Below are 20,842 nucleotides of genomic sequence, written 5' to 3' on the forward strand. Positions count from 1 at the left end.
GACTGAAATTTTGAATGCAGGACTTTTACCTGTATTTGAGTATTTCTATAGTGTGGTATCACTAAGTAGAAATTGATTTCAATACTTCTTCCACCACAGGCTGAATCACCCTTGAGCATGGCACTTTATATACACTTTGCCATTTAAGTGTTGCTGGAAGAGTTGACTTTCCCTGGATAAATAATAAACTTCATAACATTACAATGACAGACAAAGTAATGGCGAAACAGCGTTAAAAATTTGAATTAAAATAACCAGAAGAAAGACCTCAACTTAAAAATGAACTTTGAAGTGGGATGTAAGAGACGCTGCATTCTGCAATTCACCTGAAGTTATAATTCTCTGTGGATCAATAATAATATTGTTTCTGTCTCATACCTATAAAGGTTTTATATAATGCTAGACCATTACGCCACCTTCACCCCTTAAAGATACTTTTGTAACCTTTAGGACACTAACAGAAGATTCAGTTTTTGATTTTAATTGTGAGCGTTTTTGTCCTTCCCACTTTCTCATCAGGTGACCAACATAGCAGATATGAATTCAGCTGGTAATGTTTCACAGTATTGTGGTCACAGTGAGTTGAAACAGTTGGTTTGAACATGTGAACTGTGGTCCCAAGTGAGCTGTAAATCCTCCAGCGCGACAGCTGATCGAGTCGAGTCACCGCGGATCACCAGCGGCAGCAGCGGCCTCCATTTTAACTTCGACGCCGAGCCATACCTCACGTGTCCTAGGCTGTCTCTCTCACATGACCCGAGTGTTTGTTCCCGTGATCAGCACTTCCATCTCCGTCTGTGACATCGAATATCACTTATTATCCTAACACTGATGGATATGCTTGAACAGAGTCTGGACAACGCAAGGTAACAGAGAGTCCGCCAAAATGGCTAACGGAGACAAGCTAGCGACAACATGCTATTTCGGAAAGCTAGTTTACGCCGCTAACCAAGGCCTGACCTAAAAACTGTTGTTAAAACGAATTAAATCTGAAGGTTGCAGTTAAGTTAGCAAGAGAGGTGGAAGACTTTGAAAGCTGGATAGCTGACCAGTTGTATCCTAGAAGACCAATGTCCAGTTGTGAAAAACATGATCATAATTAGCTGGTGATAGTACAACAGCTAAGTTAGTTTAAGCTAGCTATTAAAACACAAACAGCTGTGTTGTCAGCCGGTGCAGGTAACCTGAGGACAGTAGCAATGTTGTGTTTTACATTGCAATTGTGCAGTTGGTTGACTGGCTTCATGCACAAGTTTGCCATCAGTCAAAGTTGAGGGTCACTCATTTATATTTATTTTATCCCGAATACTCACGAACGTTAGCTGGTTGCGTATTTTTTTTAAAACAGAGTTATGTGCATCTGGTTTGCAGCCAAGAAAAGCAAGAAGAGGAGGTTGTCCAGGCATCTGAAGGTAAGAATTTAGCATATTTACTAGCTGCTGTCATTGACAACATCTGGCACCTGCACAGCAGTGATGTGTATATTTTGTATAAAATACCCAAAAGCATATAACGGTTGGTTTGAACACAAATATAAGCTGCTTTATCTGATCAAGGAGGTGTGTAACAAAATATAGCACGTATTTCCGTTTCTTGGTGAACTGCCACATGCAATGATACATATTGTTTTCTGCAGCTAAACTCAGGGCTTTATAGCTGTCTTTTTTTCGTTTTCCTTCTTTTCCATTCTCATAAGTGGCTTTTCTGTCCTCTTTTCCCCCTGAGACGGAACAGGAGAGGAGCAGACAGCTGTTACAATAGCCAGTGTTCAGCAGACTGCAGCATTTGGTGACCATAACATACAATATCAGTTCCGCACTGAGGGTGGTCAGGTATGTAACTAATGGATGGAATTGTAATACTACTTATGATTGTTGTCTTTTTACTGCCAATTTCAGAAAGACACTAAGTGCCCCTAATGGCATGGGCATAGAGTTTTTTTCTGTTCTCACAACAGAAAACAGAACACCCCAGAATTACTTTAGATGTCAGGTGTCAGGTTGAATACATTTCCAAGAGGTGTTTGTGCAGAGACATAATTAGCAACTGACAGAGCTTCACTTTACTTATTTATAAATGTGGTTGAAAGGATTTGGTTGCGTGCATAGAGGAACATGACAGGAGATAGCATGATTGTCAGTAAACAACACTTCACACCACACGTATGTATTCATTATTTAGAGTACTCTTTGTGATTTCGGTTTTGTCATACTGAGTCACCTCACTGTCACCTACACTGAGAAAAATCTCAGTTCCTCTCACAAACAGTCCTTTCTGTGTAAGGTTGCGTTTTCGTGTGTTTTCTCTGGATGCTTTGGCTCCCTCTTCTATTCCAAAGACAAGTCAGGAGGATAGCGGGCCCTAAATTGCCTGAAGGTATGAATGTGTGTTTTTTTATTTTTCTAGTCCCATGATGGACTGGTGACCTTTTGTCAATCGTGTCTCCTTGCCGTCCACTAAAGTGGTATTCACTCCAGCCTTGGGCAGTGATGGACAATGGGATAGCGATGCAAATAAATAAATTGGAAAAAGTAGTGTGACATTCAAGTGGGTTTATCCTTATTGGAGTGATTTACACTGGAGGCAGTTAAGTCAGTGAGCCATGTGGCTCATTTGGCGTAAACAGGGCTAGTGTGAGCGATCATGTGATTCCAGTCTGGTATAGGATTGGCATGGGGCTGCTGTCACATGTCAGTCAGGCGGAAGAGTCACATGATGGAGGGATACAAATACAGATTCATGCAACAAACAAGCTAATTTCCTTGACTTGTTTTTAAAATTGAATCAGGCACATTCTAATGCATATGTGCATGAAGTGAGATCTGTGCACTGCTGAGATTAGGACTATAGTGTCAGATACTATGCTCGGCTGAACTGAAGCAATAGATATGATAATCAAATCTACAAGTCAGATAAGGTTTTGATTTGGGCACGGTACACCTGTCATAGGGACTATAGTAAATTGCATAAAAAACAACTGGTTGCTCAGTTTGTTTTCCTCTCATTCTCTCTTCTCTTTTACCTCTGTTTCCCTCTCCACCTTGCAGGTGACATATCGTGTTGTTCAGGTTACTGACCAGCACCTTGAGGGCAGAGATGATGGGGGAGGAGCAGTGAGTGTCGTCTCTACAGCCGCCTTCACTGGGGCTCCTCAGGCCGTGGCTCAGGTACCAAAATCTCCCCCTTTTTTAATGATTGAAGAGAACCCACTGGTAATATGGACTGTTTTTAAAGACTAACTGCATGCTTTAGTGTATAAGTAATGACACAGCCTTAAAGGATAAACCTGATATTTTAGCTTTTACTATTCCAACAGTATCCTTTTTAAGAAATTAAAACCTACAATGAATTCATCTTGCTAACAAGTATTGTCTCTGTAGACACAGCCTGATGTTGCTCATGCCATAAAACCCCAATGTTGTACAAACACTATTAAAGCACTTGAAAGAGACATACCATTGTACTGGGTGACATATTCCTTTCATTGAGATTAAAGCTGTAAGTGTAGGTAACTCCTCTGAGCTTGTCAAACTAGCAAAGCAGTTTTAACAGTGAAGCATGTGCCTTAGCATGACGTCTGCGCGACACAGAGTTACTCAGAGATTAAAAATGCAGTTGCAGAATTGTTTTAGAATAAAGTACAATGGCAATGTTCATAGCCAAATTCAGAACATGTGTTTGGTCAAGAACGGACCAAATTTGTTTTCATTTGCAGTATAATGATGGCTTTACTGACCTTGCTGTTATTTCTGCTAACAAGATCACTGCTACATCTTTTTCCTCCCTTTATCCTAGTTGTCAAACTGCGCTGTGTCTTGCTTGGGGGTCTAGAAGGGGATACCAGTATTGAGTCTGACAGAGAGTGAGGTGTGCATTCACCTGCTGTGACTGCTCCATTGCTACTTGTTCAAGCCTCTCGTCTGTCTCTCTCTTATCTGTCACAGGCTGTGATCCAAAACCCTTTCAGTAATGGAGGAAGCCCAGCAGGAGAGGCGGTGGGAGGGGAGACGCGCTTCGCTTACTTCCCCGCAACCGCGGTGAGCGATGGGACTGTCTCTGTGCAGGCCGGCACGGACCCCACACTCACACAGGCAGGGGGTGAGTCAGTTCTCACACTTAATTTGGGTTGAAGCTTACCACAGTGCCACGGGGCTGATTTAGCCATTATTTTAAGTGACAAGCAGGAGTATATTGAGGCGTACCGTAATGAGAGAACAACAGCCCTTTTTTCGGTAGTTGTAAATAAACCATGATCCCCACAACTTTAGCTGATGTGAAAGAAAGTAGGACCATATAAAGTACTGTAGATTATAAATTATGTTGCCCTTTTTTTGCTGAATACTGTGAATTAAATATGACTTGTGATACACGTGGACATATGATTTCTTCCAATAGTGCCTCAGCATTTTTGAAAAACATGTATTGAAGGGTAATTAGATTCTGTACACTAGGGTTTTGCTCACTTTTGAATACATCGTCATTCAAATCCTTGCTCAGTAGTGTCAGAAAATGTCAAACATTTTTGCCATGGTTAAAATATGCTTCCTCTAACTGTTTGTAAATGACACAAGTCAAATATTATCTGAGGCTGAAATTAATTTACTATTTACTTCATGTCACATGTCCACCCACTCTGCTTCTCCTCCTCTTTACTGCCATATGTTGTCGTCTGGCTGTACTAACTGTCCTTGCGGTTTCATGGTGGTGATCCAGAAGAGGCTGGTGGACTCTGTATGCCTGTCAATGAGGGTGGTCAGGGCTTGGTCGATCTAGAGAGCAGGATGTAGCCCGCTGGCTCTGTTTAGCACAACCAGCATCTGCTTGTTCTGGCATACTGTCACCAGAACACTGGTTGGCAGTTTAAGGAGTGGATTGTCGGTGTTCTCTGATGGTTTCAGAGGGAGAGTGTAGTGCCTGGACAGGGGTTACGGGAGGAACTTGTAATTCATCACCCAGTGTTTTCTCTGGTGTCTGAGCTGTCTGACGCACTGTTGGCCCAGACTAGGGCACTGCACATGCATGAAACCAAGACCTAAACAAGATCTGTTGTAATATTTTAGTTATTTCTTTTTAAAACAGAGAGAGATAATGCCCACAAATATAACTACTGCAACTAATGATTATTTTCATTATTGATTAATCTGCCGTTTATTTTCTTGATTAATCGTTTAGTTTAGAAAATGTGAAAAAGTGCCATTCACAATTTCTCAGAACCCATGTGATGTCTTTAATTTGTTGTTTTGTCCAACCAACAGTCCAGAAGCCAAAGAAATTCAACTGTGACAAAACACAGCAGCAAATCCTCTCATTTGAGAAGCTAATACCAGAGACCATTTTTTTCTTGAAAAACAACAATGATTAATCACTTATCAAAATAGTTGCCAACTATAAAATGAGTTGTCTCATTGCAGTTCTATATGAGGCATACACAGGGTAAAGCAGAGCTGGCCACAAAATAAATGTAGCTCATAATAGCTAATAATAAACAATTTTTCTCACATGTTTGTGGCAGTAACGCTACACAAATTTCATCCAAGTAGCAGCACATGGCACTACAGCATTTCATAGTAAAATACCATCTGCCCTGCCTGTTCGTTGCTAAGCTCATATTTTTAAGTTTTAGCAAGATGAACATCTGCACGGGCACGATCACGGGTCATACAAGGTCATTGTGTTCCTTCAATGAGGGAGCTGGCCTTGAATCTTTGGTTTTTTTTGAAAAGCTCCTCATTAGCATTAGTTTTTTTTTTATGTATTTCATCCATTGACTGACTCTTAGCTTGTCAGGCTAATGCAGTACATCCACACACCCTGCCTGTCTCGCTCTCGCTGAGTATTGTATATTGTACATGCAATTTGTTGCTGTAACAAAGAATTTCAATTTGGACTCAGCCAATCAATCAAATAATTAATCACATGGTGCACACCCAGAAAAGTCAGATGCCCTTAATGCCATTGAGCAGTGTCAATTGATGCACCTTAGTTATAACTTGTATGATACACTATCGTAGAAAAGGTTTCAGTCGTAGTCATCTGGACACTGTTTTCAGAATCAAGACATTTCGGCTCCCATCTGGAAGTCATTCTGGAAGAATTCTGGCAGAATGACTTCCGGATGGGAGCCGAAACGTCTTGATTCTGAAAACAGTGTCCAGATGACTACGACTGAAACCTTTTCTACGATAGAAAACTCCTGGACGAATGAGGGACTACACCGTCTTGTACGATACACTCTAGGTGCAGCAGCAGAAAACCACAAAAACAGCTGTGTTTTGCACACTTGTTGTGTTTTTTCTTTTGGGTGTTGTTAGTGGCTGTCTGCTGATGCCACAGAAGGGGAAGAAGACCATGAGGTTTTTTTGCTGTGGGTAACAGCTGAGGCCAGGGCCTTGCAGGAGGAAGTGGGCTACTGTCTTTCTCTTCTGTGAGCCTGGGGCAGTTTAAGCAAGCATGATACACTGGCTGAGGAGAATTGAAGAGCAAAATGGAGAGAAAGAGTTGCTGATTGGGCACAGGAGTCCCTCATCAGAAGGTTTTTTATTTTCTTTTTGTTTTTTTTGGATAAACTACAGGCTGTTTAGACTTTTAGAATTTTTTAATATAAATTTTGTTTATTTTATAAATATAATTTCACCTAGATTTTGGGATGATGTCTTTAATCAGATTTTTGGTATTCAAAATAAACATAAATTCCTTGATTCTTTTTTTGAAAAAAAAAAAAGAAACTATCTGTAACGAATGAACCCCATTCATGTGTTATGGCTATGTTAAGGATTTACATGTCCTATTATCCCCTGTTACTGGGGATGGTTTTGTGTGAAGTCACCTTAGTTTTTGGGCTGATGTATTTAAAATAGCAATAAATTGTGTTGGTGAGTTTTGCCCAGGTTGACCTGGCTGACCCACAAGAATAAGATGAGTTGTTTGTATCTTACAGGCCTTGTAGCAGTGCTGAAAGGGACAGTTTCTGCATGCCTTACAGTGGAGTATGTGCATTTTTCTCTCAAAAATCAATATTTTAAGTTTTTTTGCGAACGTCTCCAGAGCTGAGAGAAGGGAGTCTTGACTAGGGGTGTCACGGTACACAAAATTCACAGTCCAGTATGTACCTCGGTTTTAGGGTCACGGTTTGGTAAATTTTCGGGACAGCTTTAACAGTTAATGCAGTCAAATACTGTCATGTTTTAATTAAGAAAAAATAACAAATAAAGGATGTCAGTAATGCTCCATCCTAAGACTGTTGATAATTCCTGTACAACTGCAGCTTGCGCTGGTTTATACAGGGCAGTAGGGGTGTAAGCGGTATATGTATTCGTCCCGAACCGTTCGGTACAGAACGTTTGGTTTAGTTTGCGACTTCCTTGGATCAGTACGCCCTGTGACCCAAACTATTACTGTCAAAATAGTCTGACTACTTGCACTTGCTCCCAAACGTTGTGTACCAAGTGGTTCAGGATGAATGTACCGCTTACACCCCTAGTTTTTCTGTCTATATGTTGATTGTACAGGAGAGGGCTTCCAGCAGTGTAAACGTTGTTTTGTGTGTGCCCATCTGGATTTGGGTTTTGATAACTTGTTTTTATTTTTTTATTTTTTCAGTGAATAAACCCTTGCTGTGAGATATTTTATTAGAGCAATAAGAGTCAGTCTTTCATGCCATGTTGCCCCTCTGTCTTTTTCCTAATTGCTAACTGATGACTCTCATGCCTTCCACAGGTCAGTTTTACGTGATGATGACCCCCCCTGATGTCATTCAAACAGGCACGCCACGAACCATTGCCCCACGCACACAGCCGTACCCTGCGTGAGTATCAGCTCCATCAGTTGCTGTTTGGAACAAGGAGACAACATTGATACGGAAGTCTGAGACACAGCTACGTCTGAAAACAATTTAACCGCTGGCCAGTTCTTGTTAACACTATTGTTATCCTCTGTGTAAATGCCACTCAGGATAGGCCATTTGGTGATTTTAGCAGACAAGTTGTGAATTTTGGTTGGGGCAGATAGCTTTTTAATGTTTAGTGTTCAGATCCATTAACAGCTATTAATTACGTAAGATTAATTTCAGTTAGGACATTTTCGTCAAGGCTTTAACCATTTATTGCAACAATAACACGATTTGAGTTTGGCAATGTGGCTGTGATGCTCCAGAACAAATCTGCACAAGCTTGACACAGACTTCGTTCAGTTCAAGAAACCCCGCCCAGCAAAGCTGGAGACACACAACATTTTAAAGAACGTCGACACATATTGCGTGAACAAAGCATGCTGAATTCACATACATCTAAATGCTAATGCAAAAGGAGGCAGGAAGTGGAGGGAGTTAAATTGCCTGGAAATGGGCAGGGATGTGGTGTTTAGCAGAGGTGTACGAGAGAGAATGAGCACCAAAACCTGTTTATATGGACCACCTGGTCGATCAGGTCGATCAGTGATTGGATGATGTATGGACATATGACTATGAAACAACTTCCACGCCTATTTGAACTACCATGAGGCTCAGTTTATGCAACATGAAGTGCTACTGTAGTTGTTGTCTTTAACTTTTACTACACACTGTGTTTCTGCCCAGGGAGTCTCCCTCCTGAGTTTGCTGTGAAGGTTGAATTTATATCAAGGATCTTGATTTTAGCAGATCCCAGCTGGCCTGTTTTCTCCTTCTCCTCCAAAATCTTCTTATGTTGTTTATCTCTAAAATTCACAACATGCATCATTATAATCATGCATCAAAAGGGAGCCATCTAAGACTCTCTCCAACTGTTAGCCACATGCTGGTGATTGCAGTTATTAAGATAATCAGCAGGCTCACCTGAGCAAAGACAAACTGAGGTGTCATTTTAATTGCATGATACCAGCCTGTTTCTGGCCTACTACAGATACTTATTCAGAAAATGAATTCCAACCAGCTTTATTTCAGATTCAGAGTTCACTTGACTGCCAGCAACACATTGGCACATGAGGGTGCTGAGGGCTGCAGTTTTCTTTAAGGTCATGTGACTATGTTTTTCTGTGTTTGGTAAAAGCCAAAGCACAGCCATTTGCCCGTTTGGTCACTCAAAATAAACACATGACCCATTAACAAATTGAGTTAGCACTGACCTAAGTGAATATTCTTCCATTTTCCACCAGGCTTATACTTAACCTTTAACTCGTGAAACTGACTGCATTATAACTTTGTAGCTAGAGCAGCTATATGGAGTGACTGCCAGTTGTTTTACACAACGACACAACATAGTAACACTGGTTGTTCTAGGTAGCACATAAGCTCCCGTTTTCCTCCTCATTATGATCGTTACTTAAAAAAAACACAAACAGGAGACAGGCACCACATTATTAACTGTCTCTGCCTTTCATTTATTATTTGTCAGTTCAGGTATATACAGTATATGGAATCAACAACAAGGATGTTGACTGCTTCTGTGATTCTCAAGAATTTTAGATTTGTCAAAGATTTAAGCTCCTTTGTTGTGGGCAGCATTATGGGGAGCTCTATATCCGCCTTAAATTTGGCAGCAGCTCTGCCGTTTTTGATGTTGCTTGATATTCACAGCGTACAACAGACTGCTTTCCAGTCAAGAGTAAAGAACAAGCTTTGTTGCAGTCTACGTCTACATGTATTGAAATACAAACTGAATTGCTTTTTCATCTCTCAGAATGCCGATCTGCAATATGTTTGTTTCTATTTATTTCCTCTTACAATGAATAATTTATGATTTTTGACACAAGCCTCTGAGTTATATTTAAGTGTGAACTAATGAACAGTGACATTATCATTGACATGTGAGTAAAATGAATGAAAACTTCCCACCCTATCTGCCGTTCGCAGAGATGAAAACGAGCTGCTGCAGCATGAAGGTTTAAACTGGTGAGGACAGTTTCCACATTTCTCCCACACACTTCTTTTACAGCAAATGAACTAATCAAATGAGATCACAAAAAGAGAGAAGAAGCACACAAACCTCTGCCCTCCTCTCCTCTCCACCCCTCCCCTCCAATAAGTCCCTGGTGATTCTCCCTGCTCTTGGTGTGTGAGACACAGATGTAGTGTTTCTTCAGTGCTGACCCTGATCCATTGTTGTTAGTTGTGCTTGTGGCAAACATATTTCTCCATTAGGACTTAGAAATTAGGTCATTGTTCTCCATCAGGAAATAAATGGCTTGCTCCACACTCTTATTTTATTATTTTAAGTGTCCTCTGTCATAGTTTGAGTTTTGTTCTCATTTAGCCTAGTTTTGAATAAGTTAGCTTTAAAACTATTTTGACACTATTTGAGTTTTTTCTTATGATCTCGTAAAACTAACGAAAACCATGTGTTGTAAATTTCACCATATCTCTTCTACATAATTGTTTGTACAGAAGCAGTTAATGGTCACTAAAGCTCATCTTTGTTCATATCATGAATATCAAGCCCAAGCTGCAGTCACTTGTATCTCAATGTATACTTTACTGACTCATTGTCCAGGCACTGGCTTGGTGTAATACTGTAGCCTAATGATAGGGGAGGGCAGAAGGAGTGACAATTGCATTTCTCTTTTGAGCATCAATATAAGACTACAAAAGTAAGTCCTCTTCTACATCCATGCTTCAAATTATAGGGATAAAGCACTTCAGCAGAGCGGTTGTGTACTGGGAGGGACAAAAGACGTTCCCCTAGACCTGTACATTTAGTTATTCATATAGTCATCTACTTATTTTTTTTATATTTTTTTTACACTCTAAGAGTACTGTTGGGCTGAATCCATTATACAGCTGAAATCCCATTAAGATGCGTTGAGATACAAGAGAGACTGCAGTTTGGCTTGGCTGACTATCTCAAACGGAGATATCAGCAGTCGAGTTGTGTTGATGGGTCACATATTCACCGCTGTAGAATAAAGATGTGTCGTAGAGGGAGAGACAAAGAACAAGAATGACCTTACAGGACACTGTTAACTTCATGCAACGAGTAAGCAGGAATGCATCCAAGAAACAATAGTTAACATTACAGATTTTCTTTAGCAAAGAAATATTTTTCTGCACTGTTTCTGTTCTTTTGCATGGGTGTTGATTGGTTTGAAATAGGGTGAGTGAAGTTTTAATTGTCTTTTCTGTTAGTGAGATAAAAACATGGTTGAGATATTCAGAAGGCCACCTATATAATTATTATATGTGAGTGTGTTTTTGTCCTGTTAATGCCAGGGTGGGTGGTTGGACAAGTCTCACTGTCACGTCTCAGGGACTTAATTAACAGAATACCTAAGGGAAGACAGAGACAAGAGACAGTTGTGTCATTAGCCGTACGCCCAGATTCCAATAGACAGCATCTGGTTTTCTACAGTGTTGTAATTTTACAGCATAATAAAGCAGAGTGCTCCCTTCAGGCCACACCTGGGAAGAGGGCAGAGTAAGAAGGTTGGACGGCTCTCAGTATTCCAGTCAAAGCAGCCCAGCTTCAGGCCATTGAGGGCATCAGGACTGCATATATGGCCTGTGCATGTTTCAGTATTTCTACCAAAGGCACTACACAATGTCAGAGGCTCCTTTTTTAAATAGCACACTAGTAGTGACAAGGGCTGTGATTACAAAAGGCTTGAATTTAAAGATAACAGTGAAGAATAGTTTTTAATAAGCAAAGGATTGGGTGGATTTGGTGGTTAGAATTTGTGCCTGATTGTAGGGTAGTCAGAGATGTGAGATATTGTAGTGTATGAAAAGTGTTTTATTTCCTGTCTGTCTGCAGGAAAATGGATGGGCCGCGAACACCAAGAGATGAAAGAAGAAGAGCGCAACATAATGAAGGTGAGTAATTAGCTATGATTGTGGCTTTTGATTTCATCAGACAGTGCAACACAATGCAGTGTGGTGCCTAAATGGACCATTTTTGTTGAAAGAAAATCACCAAGCCCGGTCAAAATATTCTATGAAGAACACATAACATGTTTTTTGACTGGCCACTAGAGGCTGCTGTTGAGCTGTCATTGTCAGGCAGTATTTGGTACCTATAGAGCAACCACTGAAATGACAAGATCTAGGAAATGAAAACCTGGTTCTTTAAACCAAAATTACCTCTGATCTCTCGATCTAAAAAGATAAACAAATCAGGAAATGCTGTTTTGTTATGTATATTTTATATTTTTTGACCTTTTTCTATTTTATAACATTCCATCAGTTGAGAGGCGGCGTAGAGACAAGATCAACAACTGGATTGTCACGCTTTCCAAGATCATCCCAGACTGCAGCATGGACAGCACCAAGACTGGAGCAGTAAGCAGTCTTATTTGACTCAGCACTGCTGCTAACCTTTTACTGACGTGTCTGTTTTAAATGGTCACCATTCAACTCTGTGACGGCATCTCTGTCCTTCTAGAGCAAAGGAGGCATCCTGTCTAAAGCTTGTGACTACATCCGTGAGCTGAGGCAAAGCAACCAGCGACTGCAGGAGAGTCTGAAGGAAGTGGAGAGGATACAAGTGGACAATGAGTTGTGCAGGCAGCAGGTATGAATATCAGTCTGTGCTTGCAAATATCTGCAAATATCTGCATCAATTGAAGTTGCCAGGACTTCAATAATGGGTAAAGAAGGTCTATGAATGATAATGTCAAAATATTCCTTTGAGGTGTTTGGGTGTAGTAGATAAATAAAGTCGCATATAATAAGGCAGCCATAGTGGGCTGCATGTGTGTCTGTGAAGATTGTCACTGCATTAGTTTGCTTTGGAGTGCATTGCAACATCCTTCAAGTCTCAGCAGCATGAAATCCACCTAGCCCCATATGCATCTTCATTTCTCCAAAACAAACCCCCTGAGACTTCAGCCTGTATAGCTGATCATCACAGCCAGACAAAGAGGATCAAAGAGTCTGCAGTCATATAATGAGAAGTGTTACCTGAAATCAGTGCTTTAAGAGACTGTGGGAATAATATACACAAGGGTTGTGTGAGAAGTAACTGCATGCTAATGCACTCAAAGTATTGTGAAATCTTGCAGCTCTGAGGCTGCCATATCTCCCCATTGAATCCCAGGCCTGCAAGGCACTCAGCAATATATTCTTATTCTGATGCTCAAAGCTCAGTATCCTTTCCTCAGTCCCTCAGCGGGGAGGCAGGGAATTTGGGATTCACCCAAGGGAAATGTAGCAGAGATGACATACCTCAAGATTTGATAATCCAGTTGGTTGTGGACAGGGGTGTCTTTGAAAAGGGCTGCACATACTACTCTTTAATCCCAGGGATTGAATAGCCTTGTGTGTACATTACATACAGCCAGCACTCTGTCGTCAAACGAAAAAGTTGGAGCTATATTTAGCTGTCACAGGATGAAGATGTTGATAATGAGATTTTTTTTTTCTTTTTCTTTTTTTTCTTAAGATTGAAGAGCTGAAGAATGAGAATGCTTTGCTCCGAGCGCAACTCCAGCAACACGGCATTGAGATGGTTGGAGAGACATCACCGCAATGAAGCAGAGACAAAAAGAACAGGGAGGGGCACCACCACTCAGACATACAACCGACACGGCAGAAAAGAAGGCGAGATGATGGGGGGGGGGGAAAGGACTTTTTTTTTTTTAGTGAATGCATCCTTCCCTGGGTTCCCAGGTCGTGATCCCTTCACCAGCCAATTGTGGCTGTACTTGACTGTTCCAATCCTATTGAGATAACCACCGTTACAACGCAGAAATGTGCTTCAAGAAAAGATGCCCACTCACCACAATCAGAGTGCTTTACTAGCACTAGCTATGAAAGAGAACCTCTGCTGAACTCCTCTCTTGTTTTGTATTTATGTAGCCTCACTCGTGGACTATGATGTTTGTCATTTAATTTTGTTCCCTGTCAGTGTTCTCCCCCAAATTATTAATTTTGACTTAGTTCATGCTTTTATTCTGTTTGTGTTTGTGAGTTAATATGTTGTTTTTAGCTGCTTTAATTTATTAGCCCGCTTGCTGACAGAAGCCTTGATGGAGACCAGTTACATTGAAGCTCATACACCCCAGAGAAGCTGATTGAATTTTAAGTGAGAAAACATCAAAGTATGCAAAACATTATGAATCTACATACACAAATAATGTGACACGCATAGTTTACCTAGACCCAAAGACAAACAAGGAGCTGTGCTGGCCTCTGCTTCTAGGCTGATTTATGTAAATAAAAAGACTTCTCATGTTTTAATACAGATGTTACAGAATGTTGGAGCAGATTATCTCTGGGAGTAAACAATCAATAACTCATTAACTTCATGCTAGCCCTTTGTTATAATAATTATCTTTATTATATTATCACGACGTGTGTGTGCAATCCTGGAGCTTGATTTGAAAAAAAGTAGTATACTTGAATTGTTGGGCATTTGCTTAACCAGAAAAATAACTTAAAAAAGTCAACAAAATCACTTGTAAAGAACCAACTGTTCAAATGCTATTTAATTACAAATTGAAATGTACAAGTGTGGAACATGTAGACCCAGTGCGCTGAATTGTGGACTGGAGAGAAGTACGGTGCAAATTCCAACTTTTGCCAAACTATATATAGGTAGTGTGGGTTTTATTTTCATCTTCTTTTCATGTGTGATTTACCAGTGTCTCAGTACGTGTAAGAATAATCTCCACATGTTTCATTTCAAGCTGTTTGCTCTATTTTGGTATTGCAGCACTTCAAATGGAGCTCAACGCGCAAGGGGGGAGGCACCCTGGAGAGCGGTACTCAAAGACTCTGCTCACTATGGAAAAGGAGTACACAGAAATTCTGTGTTACACTTCTTAGTTGAGCACAACTTGTTCTCCATGAAAAGACGGAATAGTTGGAAAGTGGGGAACTTGGAAATGATCTCACATAATTCTCCACCCACTCAGGCGAACAATAAGTAAACTGTAATTGGTTGTACAAACAGCCAATATTAACATTGTTGATGATTTTGTGAATGAATTTACATGATGTATTTTTGTTCCGCTTTGGGCGATGTGAGTGAAAATGGAATAGAGATATCCAGCTTCGGAGCCACTTATTAGAGTACGATTGCTTCTCCCTGTGTCAACAGCTCAAGATCCAGCAAAGCAAAACCAACACTCAGACCCCTGGCAAAATCAGGCAGACTATCACATTTTAATATCTCAGACTCTGCAAGTTAACAGCTTGTGCTTTGGAAGTGCTGTTCTGCTACTACTGCTAGATTCAAACCTGATATGAATAGTGCAAGTGTCTGATCTATCAAACGAGGCTCCTAGTCAAAGTTGAATGATAGATGTTTTGCAGTAGAATTTTTTTTACACCTCAGTGAGAGAAGAGCAGAGAGTATAAATGTAAAGACATGAATAATGCTTTGGAAGGTGGATGTTCACAAATGAAAGGTCACTCGTGGCTAATTCTTTTTTTCTCGTGTTTCTTTTTTGAAAAGGCAAAAGAAAGAAAAGAAATACTTTCTCTCTGTAGCAGCCTCACTGTTCTCAGGTTAGATTGTAAGACATCTTTTCTAAGTAAAATGGTGGAAAATAAAACTTTCACTAGCTGATAACCTTTATGGACTTTGGTTGTGGCTCATTGTTCCTTCATATACAAAAAATAATACTTTATTACCTCTGTCAAGTTGGTTTTCAGTCCCTCATGTGTTTGTCCATCTATTAGTTAGCAGGATATCCTAAAACTATAATAGATTTGAGTGAAATTTGGGTCATGGGCCTCACTTAACGTTTTGGTTCACAATTCCTGAACTCCTGTGGCATGTGAAAGCAACATTTATATTTTGCTGGCTTTCTTGGTTTTAGACTACTTACTCAGTAGTCCTCACCCATTTCCACCTAAACATATTGTTTGCCATTTTTTCAACTCTGCTACACATTGCATTCAGTCTTTACCAAATTTGGGCCAATTCACCCCAAGATTAAAAATACATGTGTTTCCTCTTACCTGGAGTGCTATGTATCCATCTCCATTGTAAGACATTTCAGGTTGGTTTAACTTGAAAATGCAAGTTCACTTGCTGCCTTGAAAATGCAAGTTAACTCAACTTGAAGATGACCATTGTTTCAACTAAAAAATTAAAGTTCAAAAAGTTGATTTAAGTACAGTGGTCTAGTTGTCTCAACATTGTTTTTTAACTTGTCAAGGTTAATTAACTTTTAATCACTTGTTTCAACTTAATACTGTGAGTTAAAACAAATAATTATTTTACATTGTCAGTGCAAGAAAACTTTCCTTACCTAGTCAAACAAACACACATTTCTGCATTAGTGTAACTCACAGTGACAATTTAAAATAACTTATGTTTATAAAATTTTTCATTTCAAGTTAAGAGGATTTAAAGTCCAAATTTGTTTCAACTTACATGTGCAAGTTATTTTGACTGACAAGTTTGTTTGTTTGCTTGTTTCTTGTAATTCAGATTTTCATTGCTTGCAAATCTCTGGTACGTGACAGAACTTCACACTGAATTATTGCATCTGTTCAAAAATATAATAGAACATTTATTTGAAAAACATTTATTTATTATACATGAGCTTAAACATTGGGTTTTGGTACATCTCAAACATGTATTCACATCCAAATAGCTGCGGGGGGGGGTGTTGTAGACAGACAGAGGGTGGAGCTGGGTTGTACAATGAGGTAAATGTGAGATAATGACAACAGGTTCATAAAATCTTTAAATGAACAAGAATAATGTTGCACATTCATACATCTTAAACATCAAAACAGTGTTTTAACACATGGGCCCCACATATGTTGACAACTGGGAGTGCTGGGGAAAGAGGGACAGATGGGCAGGTGTTATACAATGAGGCAAAATGTCAGATAACAACAGGTTCATAAAATCTCAGTATGAACAAGAATAATACTGTACATTGTAAACACCCCAAAAGCAGATGTGTTTATCAAACATACTTTGAGAGAAGAGAGAGAGATGGAGAAAGAGATAAGGTAGAGTGGAGTTGTGCAGAGGCAAAATGTGGTATACTGAGAACTTTATAAAACCATAGAATAAACTTCCATGTCAAAAAGATTCATTTAACACAATTCTTAAGAAAAATTATGTTTGTTTTTTGTTATATGTGAAAGTTAGTGCCTCAAAAAAGGTTTGCACATTTGAACTATACCAAACCTACAGCTCAGAGCAGTATGTAAGATTTTTCACCTTTTCATTTTTCATCCATACTTAACTTGCTTTGTCCATACCTGACCTGCCCTGTACAAACTATACTGTTGAAAACATGAACAATGTGAGAAAAACAATACCATTCCGAAATAACAGCTTCCTCCTAGTAGGGGCTTGAGATGATGTGCAGTCACTTGTTTACATGCGACATTTAAGCAGTTTATTTCTGAGCCCATGGATTTTTGCTGAGCATTGGTCCTGTTTAATGATCACTCTCTGAAGGAACTGAAAGGAGTACTTCATATTATGGGGGTACTCAAGGTTACGGCAGTAGATTGCACTCATTAACATGGCAAAGCCTGTGGGCACATCTCTGAGGTCATGTAGGATGATCTTCTCTACTACCACTGCCACATTAAAGACTTCCAAAGGAAATGCATCATGCAGAGGGCCTTTGTGTCCAATCAACAGTCCAACCTGCATTCCTCTCATTATCATGTCAAGGGTTTCTCCATGAGCCTGAAGACATATAGACATACACATCTTAATGATGTTAAGGAGAACGTATAAAACTTACATTTCCAATTCATAAATTTGACAGGCTTGTTGACATCTGTAAACAGAAAAATTGAAAATGAATTACATGTTTAGTTAAAATACGTGTTACAAAAAATTAAACGTAAATATATATTTATATCCTAAACGCTTAAATTATTAATCTTTCAAAATGTGACAAAATACATAAAACAGTGCTAAAGTGATTTTGAAGCAAAAATGCCAAACATTCCCTAGTTCCAGCTTCCGCATCCCGAGGATTTGCTGCATTTTATTGTCTGACGTGGCAGCCACAATAGGAATACTCCTTGAAATCAATAACATGATTGTCCAATATTCTTCTTCCTCACAGTGGACCTCTTATTAACACTTTGTACTGAACAATACTATAATTACAACTAGGATAATTAATTATAAATTGGACAAACAAATTATGTGGTAAAAATAGTGTTATTTGTTAGCTATAAAAAAAGTATAAACCGACTTTCACATCTAGTTTTCAAATACACTTTATTTATTAGGTTAGGGTAGGGAGGAAAACCACCCGCACCAGAGAGCTTTCTTCCACCGTGTTTGCTTACACTTTGTCGCTCTTCAAGGACGAACTATGTTCCCAATTTCCCACTCGCTGGCAAGAAATGGACGACTACATGGCAGTCATTCTAAATCTGGCCCTCCGATTCGGAGGAAATGGTTTCTGTCAGTACCACATTCACTTTGCCTCTGAAGCCGCTGCCCGTCACCAACAGTTCAATGAGAACACTCGATAACGAAATCTATTGGCGCATCTTTGCTGCTCGTGCAGCCCTACCAGGCTCCCTGTGTAGTGCCCCATCTCATCCAGCCTCTTCCTGCTCCATTCCCGCTCACGCTAATCCGCACCAAGCCCAAACAAGAACTTCAGTTTTCTCTCGTCTATCGTCAGTGACAACACCAGAACCCATACCTCCAAAGCAAGCATCACCAGCCCCTACCGTCTTCCCCACAAACAAAGGTACAGATAAAAAATGCAGGCCTGTCATGATCCAAGGAGGTTGTTCCATTTGCAACAACTTCAATGAGGCTGGATGTACCATGCCCATGTGTTGCTTCCTCCAGATCTGCTCTTACTGCAGCAGAGGCCACACCTGCCCTGCATGACTGCACAACCCCACCTTGCAGCTAGGTAAACACCTTTCAACAACCATTAACATCCCAGCCTAAGCAGCAGCACTCCAAAACCATCCTGATCCAGCTTTTGCTCAGTTCCTCATCAAGGGATTTAGAGAAGCTTTCCACCCCGGAATTTCCACACTACCATCCATGTCTTTTTCATGCAAAAATCTTCAGTCTGTCATTAACGAATCAGAGTCTGTCGATCACCTGATCACCAAGGAAGTCAAAGAAGGCTTCATGGATGACCCTTTTGCTCATCCTCCATTTCCTAACTTCCGCATCAGCCCCCTCAGCGTTGCAACAAGGAAATACTCCAGAAAGAAACTTCGCATTATCAATCTTTCAACACACCACGGCAGTACCATTCCCAGCTTGATTCTGAGAGAAGACTTTTCCCTTCACTACCATCAACCATGTTATCACCCTCATCAAACTTGCTGGGAAAGGGTCATGACTCTTGAAAGTGGACATCACCAGCGCTTTCAAAGTTCTTCCCATCCACCCGGACTTCTGGCGATTCTTCGGAGTCCGGAGTCCAATGGTAATTTGGTTATAGTTATAAATTTAATTATTAATCTGAGTTCCAAATTGATAGTTTAGTGTATTTTATGAGAATCAATCAATTATTTATCATTTCTTTTCTTTAAGAAGAGTGGTGCCCCCGAGGACTTTATTCATTTAAGTTATTTAAGATTATCTTTGATAATTCTGATAGCCATAATTAATTGATCACACCTACACAAGTGGGTGCCCCCCATTAACCATTGTAAATCCCAACAGCTTCTTCTGTCCCATCACTCTTGAGTTCCATTTCCCTGGACAGTGCAAGCCGTGCCGAACTCCTTCTTTGGCTCTACCTTCTGGTAGATACCAACTGGAATGGTATCACTTTCTTCTACGATGACCAACTGACTCACCCACATGACATCAATCTGTACACTGATGCCGCTCCTTCTGTGGGTTCTGGGGGTTTCTACAATGGAAGATGGTTTGCAGCAGCATGGTCTCCGGAGCCTGAAAGTGAAAGCCAGGTCACTTCCTCTCCTCTCTTCGAAATCTACCCCATAGCAGCTGCAGCCATTCTGTGGGGACACGAATTGTCCTGCAAGTCCATCCTCATGTACTCCGACAACCTCGCAGCCGTCAACATAATAAACAAAGGTTGTTCCAACACCCCATCCATCATGCTGTTCATGTGCTGTTTTATCTGGCACTCCGTTACACACCAATACGTTCTTCGTGCAGCTCATGTTCCCGGTCATTCCAACACCATCGCTGACTCTCTCTCTCTTGTTTCTTATTCCAGAAGTTCAGAAGCTTGGCCCCCCATGCAGATACATGTCCAATACCAGTTCCTCCATATTTGGCACTGACGTTCAACATGTAAATCCTACCCTCATACACCTGATCGTCAACTCCCAGAACTAATCAACAGCTTAGCGCCCTCTACCCTCTCGTCTTACTGGTCAGCTTGGAAGAGTTTCCGCCACTTTCACAACCAGTACAACATAACCTTCCCGTCATTTGGTCATCGTTTGTTCTGATCTCAAAGATCTCAATATTATCTAAAATAAGTGGTGGCTTTTGGTGGGCCATTGTGCCCAGGTGCTACGGCAGATTCCCCACTGAAGCTTCCCCACACATAGTAGCCAACCAAGCAAACAGCGAGTCGCGAGTCCCCCCCCATTTCTCTCTCCCTTTTCCTCCTCTCCTTCCTCCTCTCTGTAGGGTTCTGAGGGGGGTCCCTCATGCCCGGGTGCTACAACAGATTCCCCACCAAAGCTTCCCCACACATAGCAGCCAACCAAGTGAACAGCGAGTCAAGCCTCCCACACAATCTTGTTTCATCTTAACATCAAGGCCACGAATTTAGCCTTTCCAGGCTATTGAAAAGCACAACGTTAGTTAATGTTATTACATTACTAAGGTTAATGGAAAAATACTTAATAAAAGAGAAAATATAAACTCACCACCTGGCACTGGTACCTCAGCAGGAAAAAATCCTCACCGCACTTAGGCCTCCTTGTTATGCAGTAACGTTGTGTTGCTCCACCTCAATTCATAAGCCATTGTCAGGT

The 20,842-nt window shown here is 40.5% G+C and overlaps 1 protein-coding gene and 1 long non-coding RNA gene across 3 annotated transcripts; one reads left to right on the top strand and one right to left on the bottom strand.

Moving 5' to 3' along the window:
- The first annotated feature begins 533 nt into the window (after positions 1-533).
- On the top strand, positions 534-15,483 carry LOC122881774 (upstream stimulatory factor 2). 2 transcript variants are annotated; one of them, XM_044208370.1, is made up of 11 exons: positions 534-866; positions 1,372-1,412; positions 1,726-1,832; positions 3,048-3,167; positions 3,945-4,098; positions 7,717-7,804; positions 9,827-9,865; positions 11,721-11,779; positions 12,150-12,244; positions 12,348-12,476; positions 13,347-15,483. In XM_044208370.1, exons 1-11 carry the CDS (start codon positions 832-834, stop codon positions 13,434-13,436), a joined length of 957 nt encoding a protein of 318 aa, XP_044064305.1. In that variant the 5' UTR covers positions 534-831; the 3' UTR covers positions 13,437-15,483. The 2 variants fall into 2 exon arrangements, with proteins under 2 accessions (XP_044064305.1, XP_044064306.1); XM_044208371.1 differs by lacking the exon at positions 9,827-9,865.
- On the bottom strand, positions 14,202-20,842 carry LOC122881775. Its single transcript, XR_006379220.1, has 2 exons — positions 20,735-20,842; positions 14,202-17,573 (listed from the first exon to the last, which is right to left on the bottom strand). It is a non-coding gene; the product is annotated as an uncharacterized LOC122881775 (long non-coding RNA).

This window comes from Siniperca chuatsi, linkage group LG9, assembly GCF_020085105.1.
Source record: "Siniperca chuatsi isolate FFG_IHB_CAS linkage group LG9, ASM2008510v1, whole genome shotgun sequence".
NCBI classification, from domain to species: Eukaryota; Metazoa; Chordata; class Actinopteri; order Centrarchiformes; family Sinipercidae; genus Siniperca; species Siniperca chuatsi.

Coding starts and splice junctions, on each gene's coding strand:
- LOC122881774 (XM_044208370.1), top strand. CDS start 832: ATGGATATGCTTGAACAGAGTCTGGACAACGCAAG. Junction 3,168..3,944: donor CTCCTCAGGCCGTGGCTCAG/GTACCAAAATCT, acceptor TATCTGTCACAG/GCTGTGATCCAAAACCCTTT. Junction 12,245..12,347: donor ACAGCACCAAGACTGGAGCA/GTAAGCAGTCTT, acceptor CTGTCCTTCTAG/AGCAAAGGAGGCATCCTGTC.